This window comes from Vombatus ursinus, unplaced genomic scaffold, assembly GCF_900497805.2.
Source record: "Vombatus ursinus unplaced genomic scaffold, bare-nosed wombat genome assembly UNPS02014798.1, whole genome shotgun sequence".
NCBI lineage: Eukaryota > Metazoa > Chordata > Mammalia > Diprotodontia > Vombatidae > Vombatus > Vombatus ursinus.
In genome coordinates this window covers 54,324,179-54,344,145 of record NW_020954576.1, presented here as the reverse complement: position 1 = coordinate 54,344,145, position 19,967 = coordinate 54,324,179, and the positions used below count along the sequence as shown (strand labels likewise).

The window sequence follows — 19,967 nt, the reverse complement described above, 5'->3', positions numbered from 1 at the left end:
GGTCTTGCACTGGCACGCCTGAAAAAGTATTAAAAGTGCCAGGAGTTCTCTTTTTGGAGGAACATGTACAAGGATCACAGAGGTAAAAAGGTATAGATAGCTTACTATCTGCATTGGTGGAGAAGGTAACTATACTGAAGAGTTGGTCAAGTGAAGTAGTTTCAATATATTTTATTATGTAAGAAACACAAACGAATACATTGGCTAACATGCTTGGCATATCTCAAAACAACAAGGTATACTGAGATCAAGTCTTAAACCTTGGTTCAAATGAGCTCCTCTAGCTCTTCAGAGTATCATTTCACTATAACTCAAATATATTTCTAATGAAGTATATGTTAGATAATCTATTGTCTGCACTGGATTTTTTTATCTTAACAGAACTGTTTACTCATGGAGAAATTATAATTATGTCAATTTTCAAAACAATTCATTGTATTTATTAAATCTATTCATTTAGGCTAAAAGAAATAAATTCACATGAGAAAATGTTGCTGAATATGACATCAATTGTCACTGCTGATATCATCTAAAAGAAATTGTACTAAAATTGCCTCTTGCCTGCCACTCTAGTGAAGTTCAGCTTTTCACTTGTTTGAAAAAAGAGATCACCTTTTATAATTTGTTACAAAGAACAAAAGAGCATTTTGGTAACAAAAGAACATTTTGATTGCTTAATAAATACAACTGAATTCATGCTCAAGTGCAAGTAGCTATTTCATAATTTCAGGGTTGAAACTATTTCCTCCCACTTGCTAGAAAAGAATGTTTCTTCTTTTTGCAGTTAGTTAGCATATGATAACTGGAAGTAACTACTGTGCCTGCCACCTTCATTTTTAAAAATACAACTGAATTTGTATCAATATTCCTGAAATTTTTTTAAAGAGTAATAGACATTGCACGTTATTATCAGAAACTGAACTCCCATTTCTATCCTATTAAAAATTAATTCTCTACTAGTTACTGGAGAGTAGAGAATAAAAAGAAAAATCACTAAAACTAACATGGATCTGGTGTTCACTTGTAAACATCTAGGTTTAGGTTAATGTTTTCCTGTCCTTTTTATCTCTCAAGGTAGGGGGATAGTCTATAAATTTCTTTCGGTGTCAAAAGAATAACTACTAGATACTTTTAATTTGAAATACAATGTATCCTAAAACTAAACGGCTTGTTCATTTCTCATTCTGTATAGAATATCAGAAATAGAAGAGACCTTCATTCTTTAACTCTTATTTTACAGATGAGAAAAAAGAGGTCCAGAGATAAAGTAACTTGCCCAAACTTACACACCTAGAGCCTGGAATGAAACCAGGTATTGTGAATCCAACTCCAGTTCTTTCAACTGTGCAAAGCTGTTCTGCACCTTATCTCTATTCAACAAAATTTTTTAACTATCTACTAAGACACTGTGCCAGAACTGAGAACACAGGGCAGAAATTAAAAACAATCCCCACTCTCAAAAAGCTTACATTGTACTGGAAGATACAAACGAGTAAATACAAAATAATTTGAGGAGGAAAAATCACTAAAAACTAAGAGAATCAGGAAAGGCTTCTAGTAATGGTAGATACCCGAGCACTTGGAGAAAGGAAGATTCTAAGATGGTAAAGTGGAAAGGAAATTCATTTCAACTATGGTAAGATTAGCTATACAAAGATGAAGAGGGCAAGAAATACTGAATTTGGGAAAAACCAAGTAGAGCTGTTAGGCTAGACTGCAGTAGAGTAACAAGAAATAAATCTGGAAACATGAGCTGGAGCCAGACTAAAAAGAATCTTATGTTAAAAGCAATAGAAAACCACCAAAGATTCTTGTAGTAATATGGTCATACTTGAGCGTTGGAAAGATTATTTTGGAAACAGTTATGTACCTTAAATTCAACATGTTCAAAACTGAATTAATTTTTTTTTTCAAAAACACTTCGCTCTTCCTAACTTCCCTATTATTCTTGGGCAAACAACCATCCACACAGTCATACAAGCTCAGAACCTAGGTCTCATCCTCAATTCTCTCATCTTCACCTCATCCCCACCCCCAGACCAACATCCAATCTGTTGCCAAGTCCTGTCAATTTCTACCTTCAGGAATCTCTCCTCTGGTATTGTCACAGCTCTGGTACAGGATCTCATCACCTCTTACCTAGATTATTACAACAGCTTTCTGACTGGTCTCTCTACTTCCAAGTCTCTCCCTACTCCAGTTCATCCTCCACTCAAATACAAAAGTATTATCTTCCTAAAATGCAGGTCCCACCCCTAAAGTTCTTCACAATCTAGCCTCTTCATTTCCAGTCTTCTCAAAAATAAATCTCCCCGTCACTCTATGATAAGTGACACTGGCCTCCTAGTAATTCCTTTAAAAAGACACTCCATCTCCTGACACTATGTATTTCATTGGCATGCCCCCCTTGACTAGAATGGTCTCCTTTCTCATTTCTGCGTCTTAGTTTTCCTGGCTTCCTTTAAGTCTCAGCTAAAATCACACCTTCAGAGGCAGCTAGGTGGCGCAGTGGACAGGGCACTGGCCCTGAAGTCAGGAGGACCTGAGTTTAAATTCGGCCTCAGACCAAACACTTGATACTTACTAGCTGTGTAACCCTGGGCAAGTCACTTAACCCCAATAGCCTAAAAAAATTTAAATAAATAAAATCACACCTTCAGAAAGAAGCCTTTCCTGATATATGCTCTAAAGCAGAAGTTCTCACACTTTATGAACCCAGGATTCCTTTACCCTCTTAAAAATTATTGAGGATTGGACAAAGAACTTTTGTTTATGTGGGTTATGTCTACTGATACTCAGTTAAGAAACTTAAATGCATATTATTATTCTAAAAATAGTTCTGACCTCTCAAACCCCAAAAAGGGTCTCAGGGATCCCTAGGAAACCTAGGACCACACTTTGAGAACCACTTCTCTAGAGCTTTACATCTGAGATAAACTCCAATATATTCTGTTTATATATTTTTTGTACATAGTTGTTGGCATTGGAATGTGACCTCCTAGAGAACAGGGACTCTTTCCGCCTTTCTCTATTTTGTGCCTGCTATACAGTAAGTACTTAATATGTAGGCTGAGTAATAAGCTACCTAATGATAGCTAAGTGCTGCAGTGAATACAGTGCTACACTTGGAAACTGAAGACCTGAGTTCAAATGCTACCTCAGATACTAGTTCTGTAACCCTGGGCAAGTCACTTCATTTGTCTGTCTCAATTCTGTCATCTATAAAATGGGGATACTAATAGCACCTACTTCCCAGAGTGGCGATGGGCACCAAGTGAGATAACTTAAATAAAGCATTTTGAAAATTTTAAAATGCTATATAAATGCTAACTACTGGTAATAAATGTTTATTGCTCACTTATAAGGAGGATGGATTAGAAAGGGGGAAAATTCCCTAATGAATATTGATGAAAAAATTTTAAATAAAATACTAGCAAGGAGACTACAGAAATAAATCACAAAGATCATAAACTATGATCACACTGAATTTATATCAGAAATGCAAGGCTAGTTCAATATAAGGAAAACTATACACAGAATTGACCACATCAATAACAAACACAAAAATTAAAAAAAAAAGAAAATGCTTTTGGCAAAATACAACACCTATTCTTACTAAAAACACTAGAAAGTACAGGAATATATGAAGCTTTTCTCAAATACTATGTTTCTAAAACCAAGAGCAGCATTATCTCTAATAGGGATAAACTAGAAGCTTTTCCAATAAGATCATGATTGATGGATAAATGCCCATAATCATATTATTCAATATTATACTACAAATGCTAGCTATAGCAAAAAGACAAGAAAAAGAAATTGAAGGAATAAGAATAGGCAACAGGAAACAAAACTATCACGCTTTGCTGATATTATGATAGTATACTTAAGAGAACCCAAAAGAAACAACTAAAAAAACTAGCAGAAAGAATTAACAATTTTATTAATTGCAGGACACAAAATAAACTTATATAAATCATCAGTATTTCCACATATATTACTGATAAAACTCAGCAGGAAGAGATAGAAAGTGAATTCTATCTAAAATAACTGTAGACAACATTAAATACTTGGGAGTCTACCTGCTAAGACAAACCCAGGAATTATATGAAAACAATTACAAAACACTTTTCACACAAATACAGATCTAAACAACTGGAGAAACATTGTCATGCGTCGGTAAAGCCAACAGAATAAAAATGACAGTATTACCTAAATTCATTTACTTATTCAGTGCCATACCAATCAATCTACCAAAGAATTATTTTACAGAACTAGAAAAAAGAAAACAAAATTCATTTGGAGGAAAGAAAAGTTCAAGAATATCAAGAGAGTCAATGAAAAAATAAATAAATAAAGGAATACAGCCAAGCAGTACTAGATCTCAAAGTACACTACAAAGTAATAATCACCAAAATTATCAGGAACTAGATTAAGAAATAGTGGTTGATCAATGGAATAGATCAGGCATACTATACAGAAGTAAATGACCACATTAAGCTAGTATTGAACAAACCTAAAGATCCAAGCTAGAATTTACCATGCAACAAAAACAGCTGTGAAAACTTGAAAGTAGTCTGGCAGAAACTAGGCAGAGACCAACAACACCTCACACCAAATACCAAAGATAAGGTCAAAATACATACACGGTTTAGACATAAATAGTGATATCATAAACAAATTAGGGGAGTATGGGAAAAATTACCTGTCAGATCTATGGATAAGGAAAGAGTTTATGACCAAACAAGAGATAGAGAAGATAATGGGAGGTAAAATGTATAATTTTGATTACATGAAATTAAAAAGGTTTTGCACAAACAAAACCACCACAATCAAAATCAGAAGGAAAGCTGGGAAACTGGGGGAAAAATTCTACAGCAAGTTTTTCTGATAAAGGTCTCAGTTCTCAAATACACAGAAAATGGAGTCAAATTTCTAAAAATAAGAGACATTTATTCACCAATTGAAAAACAAAGGACATGAACAGGCAGTTTTCAGATGAAGAAATCAAAGCTATCAACAGCCATGTAAAAAATGCTTTATATAACTAATAATTAGAGAAATGTAAATTAAAACAACTCTGAGGTGCTACCTCATACCTATCAGATTGAGCAATATGATGGAAAAGGAAAATTATAAATGTTGGAAGGTATGTGGGAAAACTGGGTCACTAACGAATTGTTGATAGAATTACAAACTGGTCCAATCATTCTGGAGAACAATTTGGAACTATGACCAAAAGGCTATAAAATTGTGCATACCCTTTGACTCAACAATACTGCTACTAGGTCTCTAAGCTGAAGAGATCAAAGAAAAAGAGAAAGGACCTATGTGTACAAAAATATTAATAGCAGTTCTATTTGTGGTGTCAAAGAAATGGAAATCGGGGATGCCCATTAACTGGGGAATGGCTGAACAAGTTGCAGTATATGATTGTGCTATAAGAAAAGATGAAGGGGACGGCTTCAAGAAAAACCTGGGAGGACTTACATGAATTGATGCAAAGATATGGAAGCAGAAACAGGAAAATACTGTATACAGTAACAATACTATAATGATAATCAATTGTGAAAGACTGATCACTACAATGATCCACCACAATTTCAAAGGACTCATAATGAAAAATGCTATTCACCTCCAAAGAGAGAAATGATGAACTCAAAAGCATTTTTTCACTTTATTTTTACCTTTTTTTTCCTGAAACATGGCTAATGTGAAAGTGTTTTGCATGACACCACACACACACACAAAATGGGTATTGTATTTTGTAACTTCTCAGTGGCTAAGGGAGAAGATTGAGGAAGGGAGACAATTTGTAATTCAAAAATAAAAAGAGGTGGGGGGGGAAGGATATGGGAAGTCTAAGAAGGAACAGGTCCAGGTGAGAGGTGATAAAGGTCTGAACTAGGACCCTGCAGAATACAGATATATTTGATTTCATCAAAAATCCCTATGGATTATGTAGCTCCATAAGGGGGTGACTTGATTCTTTAGCAGTCCCTGCTAAATCACTTCAGGGAACGTTGGGGCACATTAGCCTTTATCTCCCATTTTGGATATCTCTTTAAGGACCTAAGAAGATTCCACTGCCTATGAGGCAGATCACTCAGTTCAGCAATTGACTACTTTACCTAGCGTGTGCTACCTGTGATCTTTGTCAAATAACAGCAAAACTGAACTGAGAGAATACAGAGGGTACAACCTAGAGCAGCTCCAACCTAATAATGATAAGGGGGAGGGGGGGAGACAGACACTCCTTGCTCGCCATTATCACTTGCAGGTTCTCCCTCTACCACCATCACACAGTAGAACATAGAATGTTTGACCTAAGCATTCTCCCAGGTTGGGATTATCCTGGACTCCTTACTCTGCATAAGTTCACGTATCCAATCAGTTGTCAGATCTCACCATTTTTATCTCCACAAGATTGCTCACATTTGACCCCCTCTCTCTACTCACACAGCTACCACCTTAGTTCTGGTCTTTATCACCCGTCACCTGAACTAATGAAATAGCCTTCTAATTTGTCTTGTACTACTCCAGTACATCCAACACACTGATGCCAGTGATTTTCTTTAAACATAGATATGACCCTGTCACTCCTCTCCTCAGTCAACTCTAATGGCTCCCTACTGTCTCTACAATCAAATATAAATTCATTCATTTTTTTTTTAAAGTCCATCACAACCTGGCTCCAACCCACTTTTAATGACTTATTGGACATTACTCCCCCTCTCACAATCTTCGATCCAACCAGTCTGTACTTCTCTCTGTTCCTCACATCCAACAGTCCATCTCTGTCTCAGCTGTCACTCAGACCTGGGATGCATTTCCTTCTCATTTATGCTTCAACGAATATCTCTCTTTGAGATATCACTCAAGTAACACTACATATGCCTTTCCTATATCTTTTACATTTGTTTGTCATGTTTTGCAATATTGTCACTTGATCAATTTTTGTCCTGATTCTGCTCACTTTATTCTCTATCAGTTCATACAAGTCTCATCAGGTTTCTCTGAAACCATCCCCTTTACCACTTCTTATAGCACAATTATATGCCACTACATTTATATATATATATGGTATAATCCATAATTTGTTCAGCTATTCTCCAATTTATGACCATCCCCTTGATGTCGAGTTCTTTGTCACCGCAAAAAGAACTGCTATGAATATTTTGGTATGTATCAGTTCCTTTTCCTTTCCTTATTTTCTTTGGGGTACAGGCCTGCTAGTGGTTTTGCTGAGTCAAAGGGTATGCCCAGGTTAGTTGATGTCCTAATGGCACCTTAAACTCAACCAATCCAAGGTCTTCCCGATTTCACTATTTCTCTGAGAGTAGCACCATCATTCAACTAAGTCCTCCATTTTTTAAACCAGAGTGTTATCTTTGACCTTTCCTTTTCCCTCTTGTCCTTCATATCCAATCAGTTACTATGTCATGTCAATTACACTTCTATAATGTCTGACATTCAACTCTCTCTATTCCCACTGCCACTATCTAATACAAAGCACTTATTACCACACACCCGGACCAGTAAGGTAGCCTCCTAATAAGTTTTTGCAGCTTAATTCTCTAACCCCTCACATCTATCCTTTATTCTGACACCAGATTAGTATTTTTATATATAAATCTAGTCACATCATGCCTCAACTCAAAAATTTTCAATGCTACCTACTACCCCCCCCAAGTAAAATTCAAACCCTCTTCTTGGTATTAACAATCTCTATAATCTGACACTACACTACCTTCTCCTCTATGTAGTCTATACTCCAGTCAAACTAAACTACGCTCTGATTCTACACTATAAATATCAACAATTCAAGTTATTAATTTTAATTCTATTCTAGTACCTAAATAATGTGAGTTTAGAAATGCTGGTATTTCAAATATTTACCAATCAAGATGGTGGCAAAGGAAATTGCTTTCATTTAGAAGCTGAAGTATACTGACTAAAAATCTTTAACTCACATTAGATTTCGACAGTATAATAAATTCTTTATCTGGCACTGTATTTGATAGAAAACTATACTAATTTTCATACATGTATAATTCAACATCCATAAAGCTGATACTAAAACTCTTACAAAGAGCCTGAAGAGCCTTCTAAATCAAATATAAAATTCTGTATAACTTCATTCTGTTCTGTATTAATTTTAATATTTTATAATACCATTATTCTCCAAAACTGGTAATCTATATATGGTATTTTATGGCAACTCTCTTATTATAAACCAGAACATTCCATTTCCTGATTGTGAGCTTTTAAACACAGTTTACTATATTTTACAGTCACCTTTTCATAAAAAGCTTTATTTCCTCAGAAGATAAACAATACCACATTACGCATAAACTGCTTGCAATCAAAATTACTACAAAGAGTGTTTCAGCAAAACTACTCTGAATTTGGTTTTCCATCTTTTTAAAATCCCAAAATTAAGAATCTGGCTGTACTAACATCTCCAACACATGAAAAGTCCTACTTCCTAAAACAACTGTTGTGGTCTCATATATTTATAATCTCTAGAAATTTACATTTTTCCATTTATTTATTTATTGTCTTAATTATACCGTAATAAGGTCTTCAAACTAGGAACAGAACTATGAGAATCAGATTATTTTACTAATCTCATACCTTCTGACATTTACCTAAGAAGGAAAATACTTCAATCACTTATCAAGGGCACCTCACCAGTTATTAACAACATTGGGGAATTGATGATATATGATGTTGGTTTTATTGACACTGAAAAAAACCTTACTGCATATGAATGTATTCTATTAGGTTAAGCATCTATACATAAAGGTAAGGGCACCTGGTTAAAAGCTACTTTTGAAAGAACTGGAACTCTTATATAAACCAGTAAGGTGCTATTTAGGAAACTGCCGTTGGAGGGTGCTATTATTCCAGTGTCCTGGTGCATGAATGCAGCCAGGCTATGCTATCTGAAGCAGGTGAGAGTTTATTCTTTTTTTTTCTATACCTAAAATCTCCAGCTGACAGCATTACTTAAGCCCCCACTGAGGGCATTTGGGGATAAAGCTATTCCTTTGTTAGCATCTATTCAACGACAATTACTCATGAAGCTTTACAATTTTGAAAAATACAGCAATAAACATATATAATAAACATGTATGATAAAGTATCTGTTTCCTCATACTTTTTCTATTTCTTGTTTTTCAATAGTTTATTTACTGAAGAGAATTCAACTACTACATCTAGTATGTGATTTTCCTCTTAAACAGAAGCATTTAAATAAATCAAGAAATGACAGAGAAAAGAAAATGAAAAGAAAAATGTAAGAATCCCATGTAGAAATCAAGAAAAATGACCCTGAGAGAGATAAATGAATAAGATAAAAAGAAATCATAGTGTCAGGTTTTTCTTTTTTGCTTTTTGCTTTTTGGTGAGGCAATCAGGGTTAAATGCTCAGGGTCACACAGCTAGTTAGGTGTCAAGTGTCTGAGACCAAAAAGTCTTCTAAGTAAATATTACTTCTCATGTCTACTCTTTCAGATATAGATGAGGAAGAGAAGTGGTCAGGAGGGTCAAACAAATGTCAAATTAAAGACTTTTTTAGAATTTCCTAACCCTTCCCTGGTTTAAATGCTACCAACCCAATTAAAAATATGAATTTTTAAATCTTAAAAAGCCTTTTTTATTGTTAGAAAGACACATTATCTGCTGTGTAATTTTATAATACCAATGGCCCTGAAGAAGAGATGAGAAAATGCACCTCCTTTGCAAAGGTGGCATGCTGTTGGCTCTAACAGGTAGCACCAAGCTATAAGGAACAGATTTAGAAAGTACTCTAAGACTATCATACTACAGGGCAGCTAGGTGGCGCAGTGGATAGAACACTGGCTCTGAAGTCTGCAGGACCTGAGTTCAAATGTGACCTCAGACCAAGCACTTGGCACTAGATGTGTGACCCTGGGCAAGTCACTTAACCCCAATTGCCCCCCCCAAAATCTCCAGTGAAGGCACTTCAACTCCCTCTTGAGACACCCCATTTCCTTTTGGGGCAGCTAGGTGGAGCAGTGGATAGAGCACCAGCCCCTAAGTCAGGAGGACCTGAGTTCAAATATGGCTTCAGATCAAACACTTGACACTTACTAGTTGTGTGACCCTGGGCAAGTCACTTAACCCCAATTGTCTAAAGAAAAAAAAAAGAATATCATACTACAAACAACTGTTATTTTCAAAATCAGAACACACCTACACAATATTCTATCACTTTGTTGTAGATATGAGTACCCTCCCATTGGAAAGAAGGCATCCTATAGATGCAAGTTGACATGTTGTTTGGGGTTTTTTGTTTGTTTTTGTTTTTGGATACACACTCCTTGTACAGCAAGTAAAAAGTAAAAGAAATCTTGAAAGGGGAAAATTCTTGGGACAAAACCATATCTTCTGTGCTGTCTAAATTAAGGGGGTTGGGGCAGCTAGGTGGCGCAGTAGATAAAGCACTAGCCCTGGAGTCAGGAGGGCGGGAGTTCAAATCCACCCTCAGACACATAAGATTCACTTAGCTGTTTGACTTTGGGCAAGTCACGTAACCCCAATTGCCTCACCAAAACATAAATGAATGAATGAATAAACAAATAAATGAAGGAGGTTACAAAACAGCAGAACAAAGTTACCAAGAGAGACAGACGAATCTTTTTCCCTTAGGCTTTTTTTTGTTTGTTTTTTGTTTTTTTTGGTGAGGCAATCAGGGTTAAGTGACTTGCCCAGGGTCACACAGCTAGTAAGTGTCATGTGTCTGAGATCAGATTTGAACTCAGGTCCTCCTGACTCCAAGGCCGGAGCTTTATCCACTGTGCCACCTAGCTAGCCCTTCCCCTTAGCTTTTTAAGAGGATATTCACTCGGAAATAATCCAAGACACAAAATGTCAAAGGAGACAAAAATCTAAGTATCACCTTCCCTTCCTTCTAAAAGTTTTCAAGTCATCTTCAGTATATTTCAAATGATACAGGCTAAGACATATTATCCTCCCTTTATGAAAGAAGAAAATGAGTCAAAGAATAAATGATGAAGATGATGATGATAGTCAGCATTTTACAAAGAGCTTTAAAGTTTACAAAACACTACACATGTTAGCTCATTTCATCCTCATAACAATCTTACAAGGCAAGTGCTTTCCCCCCCACCTCCCTTCCATTTTATAGATAAAAAAACCCAGGCTGAGAAGTTAAATGACTTGCCCAAGATCACAAAGCTATTAAAGTGCTTTAGGCATTTTGAACTCAGTTCTTTCTGACTCCAAGGCCAAGGAGGATACCATAATCTAGTTTTTCTAACTCCTATCCTGATTTTCAATTCTACTGGCAACCTCAACAATATATCTTGAAATAAAAAATAAGTCAAATATTTACTACATTCCTATGTTATGCAAGGCATTGTCTTAGATGAAATCATATCAGATCCTATATAGTCCTAATACCACCAAAAGTAAAATTAAGGAAGGTATGCTAATTGACTGCCAAAGGAAAGAAAACATGATTATAAGCATCTATAAGACAATTATGAAAACAGGCCACTACATAGCTCAGATAGAGTGCTGGACCTAGAGAAAGGAAGACTTCAATTCAAATTCAACCTCAAACACTAGTTAGTTGTGTGATACTGGGCAAGTCAATTTATTTTTCCGTGCCTCAGTTTCTCCATCTATAAAATGGGGGTAGTAATATAGCATCTATCTTCCCAGTTGTGAGGATAAAACAATATTTTAAAGCACTTTGTAAAATTTAAAATGCTATATAAATGCTAGCTATTATTGTAAGACTAGATGTCCATTCCCACCCTCCACAAAAAGGATATTTCACTATTCTCAAGTTACTAAATAACTACTGATAATACTAACAGTTTTTATTACACTAACCATTCTGTATAAGTATAAAACACAAAGCTTTAAAGTCTAGCATCTTTATGATTTCTGGCAATATGAAAAAGAGAATATATCAACCCTACTCAGAGTAAAATCTAGACATGCCACAAAATCAGTCAGTAAGGTTAAGATTTCAGTTCAAATGTTAAAAATACTTTTTCTCCCCTCTTCCAATGTGTAACATACATGTTGTTTTGCAATGTGGGAGTATATATATTCCCAACATGGTCTAAAACAGAAAGTGAAATGAAACATTATTTGATCCCATTCATAAGCACAGAAAAAGAATGGGAACAACTCTGAGTACTTTGCCTAAATATCTGCCACAATTATATAGGATGTACACATTTATATATCTATGTGCAATACACCACACACACACATACTAATTCCCAAATCTTTAATACTCTTCATAATGCCACGCTCTTGAACACACTGCTTAATACTACCTGAGAACTGTATAAAATTAATGGACTTCAGATGTTTTCTTTAACATATAGAATATGTGTTTTAATGGGAATCAATAGATGAATTCACAGATTAATACTGGAGACAAGAAATTCAAATCTGAAGAATCCTACTTACTCGTTTTGAAGGGCAAAGTTCATTTTTTTCATCTGTCATCTTCCCACTTTTCAGTGCTTTCCTTGGATGCTTAATGCTTGTTTTTATGGCAGGTCGACACACATAGTTCTCCAAGTTTTTAGGAGGCTTTTTAGTTCTCTTAGCCTGAAGGCCAATTTTCAACTTCAAGTTTCCCTCTGAAAAGTTTGTTTCTTTCACAGAAAACTGTTGCTGTGCATCAGTCAAACCATCATTTTTCCCTGTCTCAATACTTCTGTCCCGATTCCGCCTCCAAAGGTCCTCTTCCTCCTTAGTGCTATTCTCTAGTTCCACTTCTCTCTTACTAACCAGTGTTCCAGTGTTGATGGCAGAGGGACTCTTTCTTGAAAATCCTTCGGAGTCGGAACCCACTCCTAACATAGCAGTATTCCTATGGTCCATCACAAGTGCACGCTATTTCCAAGGAATTTTGTGGAAGATTTACAAAGTTGTATTAAACAGAAATGGCTGTTCTCCAAAACTTGCAACCAGCATCTCTGTAGGACAAACAGAACAAAAAAATTAGAGGAAAAAAAATTTTTTTTCCTTCAGAAAAGGCCATGAAACATTTTTCCCAAACAGATATCTATAAATACATTTGCCATAATTTTAGTTAATCAAGTTTTTTAAATAGTGATTTTTCAGTAGTCTAAATTGCAAAGGCTTAGATGTTTAAAAATGAATATCAAAATTGCCAGTGTTCTCCTAACTTTAAAGTTTAAACTCTCTAGTTAATGGCAAGTACTTTATTTCTGGATCTTACAATCAACTAGTAGGAATTCTAAAACAAGCAGTCAGAAGCCTTGTGCAAATAACCATCAACGTTAAGATTCTTTTCTCATCAAAAGTATTTTAAAAACACAGGGAAAAAAATACACTTTTAAGGAGTCTTCTATTCCTAGATATATCACTCAATAAACACATTAATGGCCACTTGCAGTTATTAGAGATCTACCTAAAGCAGTCAATCAACAAGTGGACATTTGTGTAGATAGATATACAGAACTATTATAGACACATTACTATGATAGATACTGTACTTAAGCAATTCTCAAACTGTTTTGTCTCAGGACATCTTTACACTCTTAAAAATTACTGAGGACCCTCCAAAGAGCTTTTGCTTATGTGTTATATTTATCAATATTTACCATGTTAGAAATTAAAACAAATTAGTATTATTATGAAAAGTTTTACCCTCAAGAACCCCACGAAATAGTTACAGGGACCACCAAGGACCCCTGGACCACATTTTGAGATGTGCTGGTCTAGAGCCTTCCATCTGTGATAAATTCCAATTTATCCAATATAGAAGATCTTATTTGTATATAGTTCGCATTATGTTTTCGAGGCCAACACTACCCACTAACACAAACTACCTCAATTGTAGTAAGTACACAAGAGATACAAAGTACTATGACAGTTAAGCAATCAGTCAATAAATCAACAACTATTTATTAAGTACCTCCTATATATCAGGCTCCATGATGGGTACTGGATATACAAATACAAAAGTAAAATATTCCCTGCCCTCAAGAAGCTTACATTTGAATGAAGAATTTTGTGTGTGTGTGTATGCATATATATATATGTGTGTGTGTGTATATATATATATACACACATACACACACATATATATGTACAAAATAGATCATAAACAATACATGTTCATCAATATCATTAATCTCTTTTACCTCCAACCTATTTGCATACTAGTGGCAGAATAATCTTTCTTAAATATGACTTTCATCATCATATTATGTCACTCCTTTGACAAAGGACCTCCATGCTTCCTACAACAGGTGTTAAACATAGGTCCACAAAGGCAGCCCATATCAGATTAAAATGTAATTGGGAAAAAAATTTACTAAATAAAAATACAACAAAAAGTAGTTAATGTTATATTTTTAAACTAAGTCAATGTGTGTCCCACAAGAATCCTTATAGTTGGATAAGTGGCTCTTTTTTCTATTCAAACTTGACACCATTGTCCTAAACATCAAATCTAAACTCAGATATGTTCTTAAAACAGTCTAATAGGCCTGGGGAACCCACAGCCTCGAGGCCACATGTGGTCCTCTAGGTTTTCAAGTGCTGCCCTTTGACTGAATCCAAACTTCACAGAACAAATCCCCTTAATAAAAGGATTTGTTCTGTAAAACTTGGAACTCAGGGGCAGCTAGGTGGCACAGTGGATAGAGCTCTGGCCTTGGAGTCAGGAGGATGCGAATTCAAATCCAGTCTCAGACACATGACACTTACTAGCTGTGTGACCCTGGGCAAGTCACTTAACCCCGACTGCCTCACCAAAAGAGCAAAGAAACAAAAAAACAAAAAAAAAAACTTGGAACTCAGTCAAAAGGCCACACCCAAAGACCTAGAAGGCCACATGTGGCCTCGAGGCAGCCGGATCCCCACCCCAGTCTGAGTCCCCTTCCTAATTCAACTTTAGTTTACAGAAGCATAACACTAAAACAATAAGGATCTCAAAGGTCATCTAGAATAACCCCCTCATTTTGTTAAGTGACTTGTACAAAGGTCACAGAGGAAAAAAATGCCAGAGGTAGGATTTTATTCCCACTATAACCTGACACATATTTTAATATTTAGGCAAGCATCACAGTCCCCCATATATGCTATCTATATACATTACTACTTTGGCTGAGGCTATCTCCTTCCCCTTCCATGTCCTCTAAATTCCAATTCTTTTGTAAAGTCTTCTCCACTTATTACAATCCATTCTGATTTCTCTCTTTTCTGAACTTATTTTTTGCCTTTATAGCCAGGATTTAACAAAATTTTTTCTCTAAGGGTTTCTTTATTGTCTCCTTAGTTATGTAATAAGTTTCTAGATGGCAGAGACCATTGCTCCTATTCCTTTTGTGTCTTCTACAAAGATGTTTTTCCGAGTGTGACCTGAGGACCCTTGGGGGTCCCTGAGACCCTTTCAAGAGGTCCTTGAGGCTAAAAACTGTTTTAAAATAACATGTTTTCATTTCCAACATGGTAAATATCAATAGATACAACCAATACAAAGAAAGGCTCTTTGGAGGGAACTCAGTAATTTAAGATGTATAGGAGCCTGGAGACCAAAAAGGTTAAAAACTGCTCCTCTACAGTATCTAGTAACAGTACTGGGTATATATCAGGAATGTATAAATACACAGACACATACAAATGTGCATGCATGCTTGTTGACTGCTTTACATCTCAAATTTCTCAAAAACTCAAATCTCATAGCTGGAAAGACCCTTAAAAGCAATTTAGTCCAACCTTTTATTACTCACTAAACTCATGAAGCAGATCAGTCTATTTTCAGACAATTTTGATTGTTAGATATCATCATCCCCATTTTCTCCTTATGAGAACTAGAATTCCACATCAACTGTGTGCTGGACACCTTCACCATCATCTCAAACTCAACACATCCAAAACAGAAGTAATTAGCTTTCCCTTCAAATCTCCCCTACCCTATTTTAAATTGTGTAGTAGTCATCCAGGTTTTTAACCTTAGGGTCATCCTCAACTTCTCACTTTCTATATCAAATCAGTTTCCAAGCTTTACTAATGCTACCCCCACAACTTCTCTCAAAATCGGTCCCTTTCTCTCCATTCATCACCAAAGTTCAGACTTTCATCACCTTTCACCTGAATAACTTCTGAAGTGATTTTCCTGCTTCCAGTCTCTCCTTACTCCAACCTCTAACTCCCCACACAGTTGCCAAACTGATATTCCTAAAGTACAGACTATGTCATCCCACTCATTGATTTCTAATAGCTCATATTTGGCTCTAGGACAAGGGTTTTTAAAGCTTTTTTTCCCATCATCCCCATGGGCAATCTCATGAAGCCAATGAACCCCTTATCAGAATATTTTTAAATGCATAAAATAAAATAAAATACATAGTACTAAAAAGAAAACTAATTTTACTGAAATACAATTACCAGATACTAAAACAAACAAAAAGCTTGTGGACCCCAGGTTTGAACTACTACTCTAAGATAAAACATAAATATGCTGCCGCTGAGATTTTTAACTCTTCATAATCTAGTTCCAAATTATCATTACAGGTTGGTATCAGATTATTGTTCCTTATGTGCTGTTTCACACAGGATGTTCCATCTGCCAACTCTACTAATCCACACAAGTTGTCCCCCTTGGCTAGAACGCTGTCCCTCTTGTTCTCCTCTTATAATCCCTAGCTCCCCTTCAAGGCCCTCTTTTCTGACCTATCTCCATTCATCCCAGTTGTTAAAGCTCTCCATTCTCCACAGAAATTACTTGGATTTTATTTGACATATATACACATGCATATGTGCATATATAAAGAATATCAATAGTCATATATCAAAAACTTGTCAACAATCATATCATATGTAACTTATCAATAGTCATCTATATCTATATAGTGTTTACTTATCCAGGTAAATGCTATAACCCTACCCAACCATCTCCCAGTAAAATATAAGTTCCTTGGCAGCTAAAACTGTTTTTACCTCTGAAACCCTAGCACTTAGGTACAGTGTTCTGCGGATAAGAAAAAATTAATGCTAATTTTCATTGAAAGTTCTTCTTTATGATGAACCAAGATGTGCCTCTCTGTAGTTCTCATCTATTGGGTCCTTGCTATGAATAGGCAATTACCAAAGGAAAAAATCAGAACCTATCAAGTCTTTTTAAACATCATCTAAATTATTCATAATTAAAGAAATAAAAGTTAGAATAACTCTGAAGTACAACCTTATACCTACCAGACTGGTGAAGTTGACAAAAAAGAAAAATAACAAATGTTGGAAGGTCTGTGGAAAAATAGGTACATGAATGTACTGTGGAACTGTGAACTAGTTCAGCTACTCTGGAAAGCAATCTGGAACTATGCCCAAAATACTACTAAAACTGTGCATACCTACTGACCCAGTAAAACTTCTACAAGGTCTATACCCCCAAAAAGCAAAAAAAGGCAAAAGATAGTCCCTGCCCTCAAGGAGCTCATAGTTTAATGGAGGAGACAAGTAAACAAGTATGTACAGCTGCTTGTCTATAAATATAGGAAAAAATAGAAAATAATTAACAGAGGGAAGTCACTACATTTAAGAAGAATTGGGAAAGGCTTCTTTATCTGGGACTTGAAGGAGGTCAAGAAAGCCAGGAGACAGAGATGAGGAGGGAGAACATTCCATGCACAAGGGACAGTCAAAGAAAACGCCCAGAACCAAGAGATGGAGTATCTTTTTTGGGGAAGAGAAAGGAGGTCAGTTTCACTGGGCTTCAGATTAGAAAGTTGGGGAAGAGAAAGGAGGTCAGTTTCACCGGGCTTCAGATTAGAAAGGTGGAGGCACAAGGTTATGAAGGACTTTAAACATCAAAAGACTTTATATTTTATCCTGAAGATGATAGGGAGCCATTAGAGTCTGCTGAGCTTGGGATTGATTTGGTTGAACCTATCTATACACTTTAGGAAATTCACACTGGTTGACTAAAAGATAGACTGCAGCAGGGACAGTCTTATAGCAAACCAACCAACAAATAAATTATTTCAATAGTCCAAGCATGAGGTGATAAAGTCCTGCACCACCAGAGTGGAGGCAGTACCAGGGAAGAGAAGGGGACATATTCAAGAGATGTTAGAAAGATGAAATCAACAGGTACTGGTAACAGATTGGATACATGGGTGAAGGAGAATGAAGGAGAGTGAAGACTCAAGAATGATTCTTAGATTTCCAGCCTGACAGACTGTGAGGAGAGTTGTACCCTTGATAGTAATAAGGAAATTTGGAAGCAGAGAAGCTTTTAGGGGAACGATAATGAGTTCTGAAAGGCAGTTAGAGATGTATGTTTGGAGGTCGGTAGAGAGGTTTCAGCAGGATAGGTAGATCTGGAATCATCACCATAGATATAATAATTAAATCTTCGGGAAATGATGACATCACCAAGTGAAGTAGTATTTAGAGGGAGAAAAGAACAGAGCCCTGAGGGACAATCATGATTAGTGGCCATGATCTGTTTGAGGTTCAGCAAAAGAGGCTGAAGAGAGGTCAGATAGGTAGGAGGAGAACAAGGAGAGAGTGGTGTCCTAAAAACCCAGAAAAAAAAGAGTATTAAGAGAGTAATCAACAGTGTCAAAAGGAAGTTAAGACTATCTAGTACAAAGAAATGCGACCTTCCCTTAGACTTCAGGCCTCCTATCTCCTACTGCACCTCTCCTCTGAGGTAGAAGAGTGGCACCCAGTGATACAGGATGGAGCCAAGTTGGCAGAGTAAAAGCAGTGACCTGCTTGAGCTCTCCCCCAAATCCCTCCAAATACCTGGGGAAAATGGCTCTAAACAAATTCTAGAGCAGCAGAAGCCACAAAAACAGAGTGAAACAAATTTCCAGCCCAAGACAACCTGGATGATTGACTGAAAAGGTCTATTGCACCAGGCTGGGAGAGGCATGCAGTTCAATGTGGGCCGCACAAACAAAGACGGGGCCCCAGCAAACCTGGAGCAGGCCTCAGGGGACAGAATCAAGGGGAGCTATGGGGTTTTCCAGACTTCTCAACCCACAAATGCCAAAAACAACTTAGAAGGTGAGTAGGAAAGGTCTGTGACCATGGTAAGTGAGGAGCTTGGTCCGGCCCCAGTCCTGGTGCAGCTCTGGGGCGGTGGCTGCTTCCAGAGCTCTCAGCCCACAGACTGGGCGGGGGCGATAGAGAGGCTGATCAGAGGCGGACTGCAGGGATCTCTTTGCTGGCACTAAGGCAGGATTCTCTTGCTTTGCCCATGCCTGGATCTGGGTTGCATTTCTGGGTGGTGGTCCTGAGGCGAGGAGGAGCGCTGACATGGTGGAGCCTGTGGTAGCAGTGGAGAGGGAATCATCCTCACAGTTACAAGGTAGAAAAGAGTGCTTATGGTCACTCATAGGCCAAAGCACAGGCCAGGAAAGTAATAAACACGTCGCCTTTGATCATACCACCTTGGAAGAACTGAAACTTTACAGGTCCTTAGAAGTATCTCTGAAAACAGCTGCACAAAACCCCTTAAGCCTGGGACGGTACACCCTCCACAATGGAAGCAGAACCTTACCTTAACAGAGCTTATACCTCAAGTAATTGGCTGGGAACAAGAGCAGACAGCACCAAAAAAAAAAAAAAACCTTACACTACAGAATCTTACTTTGGTGACAAAGATCAAAACATATAACCAGAAGAAGACAACAGAGTCAAAGCTCCTACATCCCAAGTCTCCAAGAAAAATATGAATTGGTTTCAGGCCACGGAAGATCTCAAAAAGGATTTTGAAAAGCAAGTAAGAGAAATAGAAGAAAAACTGAGAAGAGAAATGAGAGTGATGCAAGAAAATCATGAAAAACAGGTCAACAGCTTACTAAAGGAGACCCAAAAAAACACTGAAGAAAATAACACCTTAAAAAATAGACTGATCCAAATGGCAAAAGAGGTCCAAAAAGCCAACAAGGAGAAGAATGCCTTAAAAA

At 36.7% G+C, this 19,967-nt stretch overlaps 1 protein-coding gene across 2 annotated transcripts in view; it reads right to left on the bottom strand.

Moving 5' to 3' along the window:
• ASH1L (ASH1 like histone lysine methyltransferase) overlaps positions 1 to 19,967 on the bottom strand; it is a 244,442-nt gene that overhangs the window by 174,917 nt on the left and 49,558 nt on the right. For both annotated transcript variants that reach the window (XM_027871093.1, XM_027871092.1), the window contains exon 2: positions 12,478 to 12,992. In XM_027871093.1, coding sequence (XP_027726894.1) covers positions 12,478 to 12,897 — 420 coding nt within the window. In that variant the 5' untranslated portion in view covers positions 12,898 to 12,992. The remainder of the gene's footprint in view (positions 1 to 12,477; positions 12,993 to 19,967) is intronic.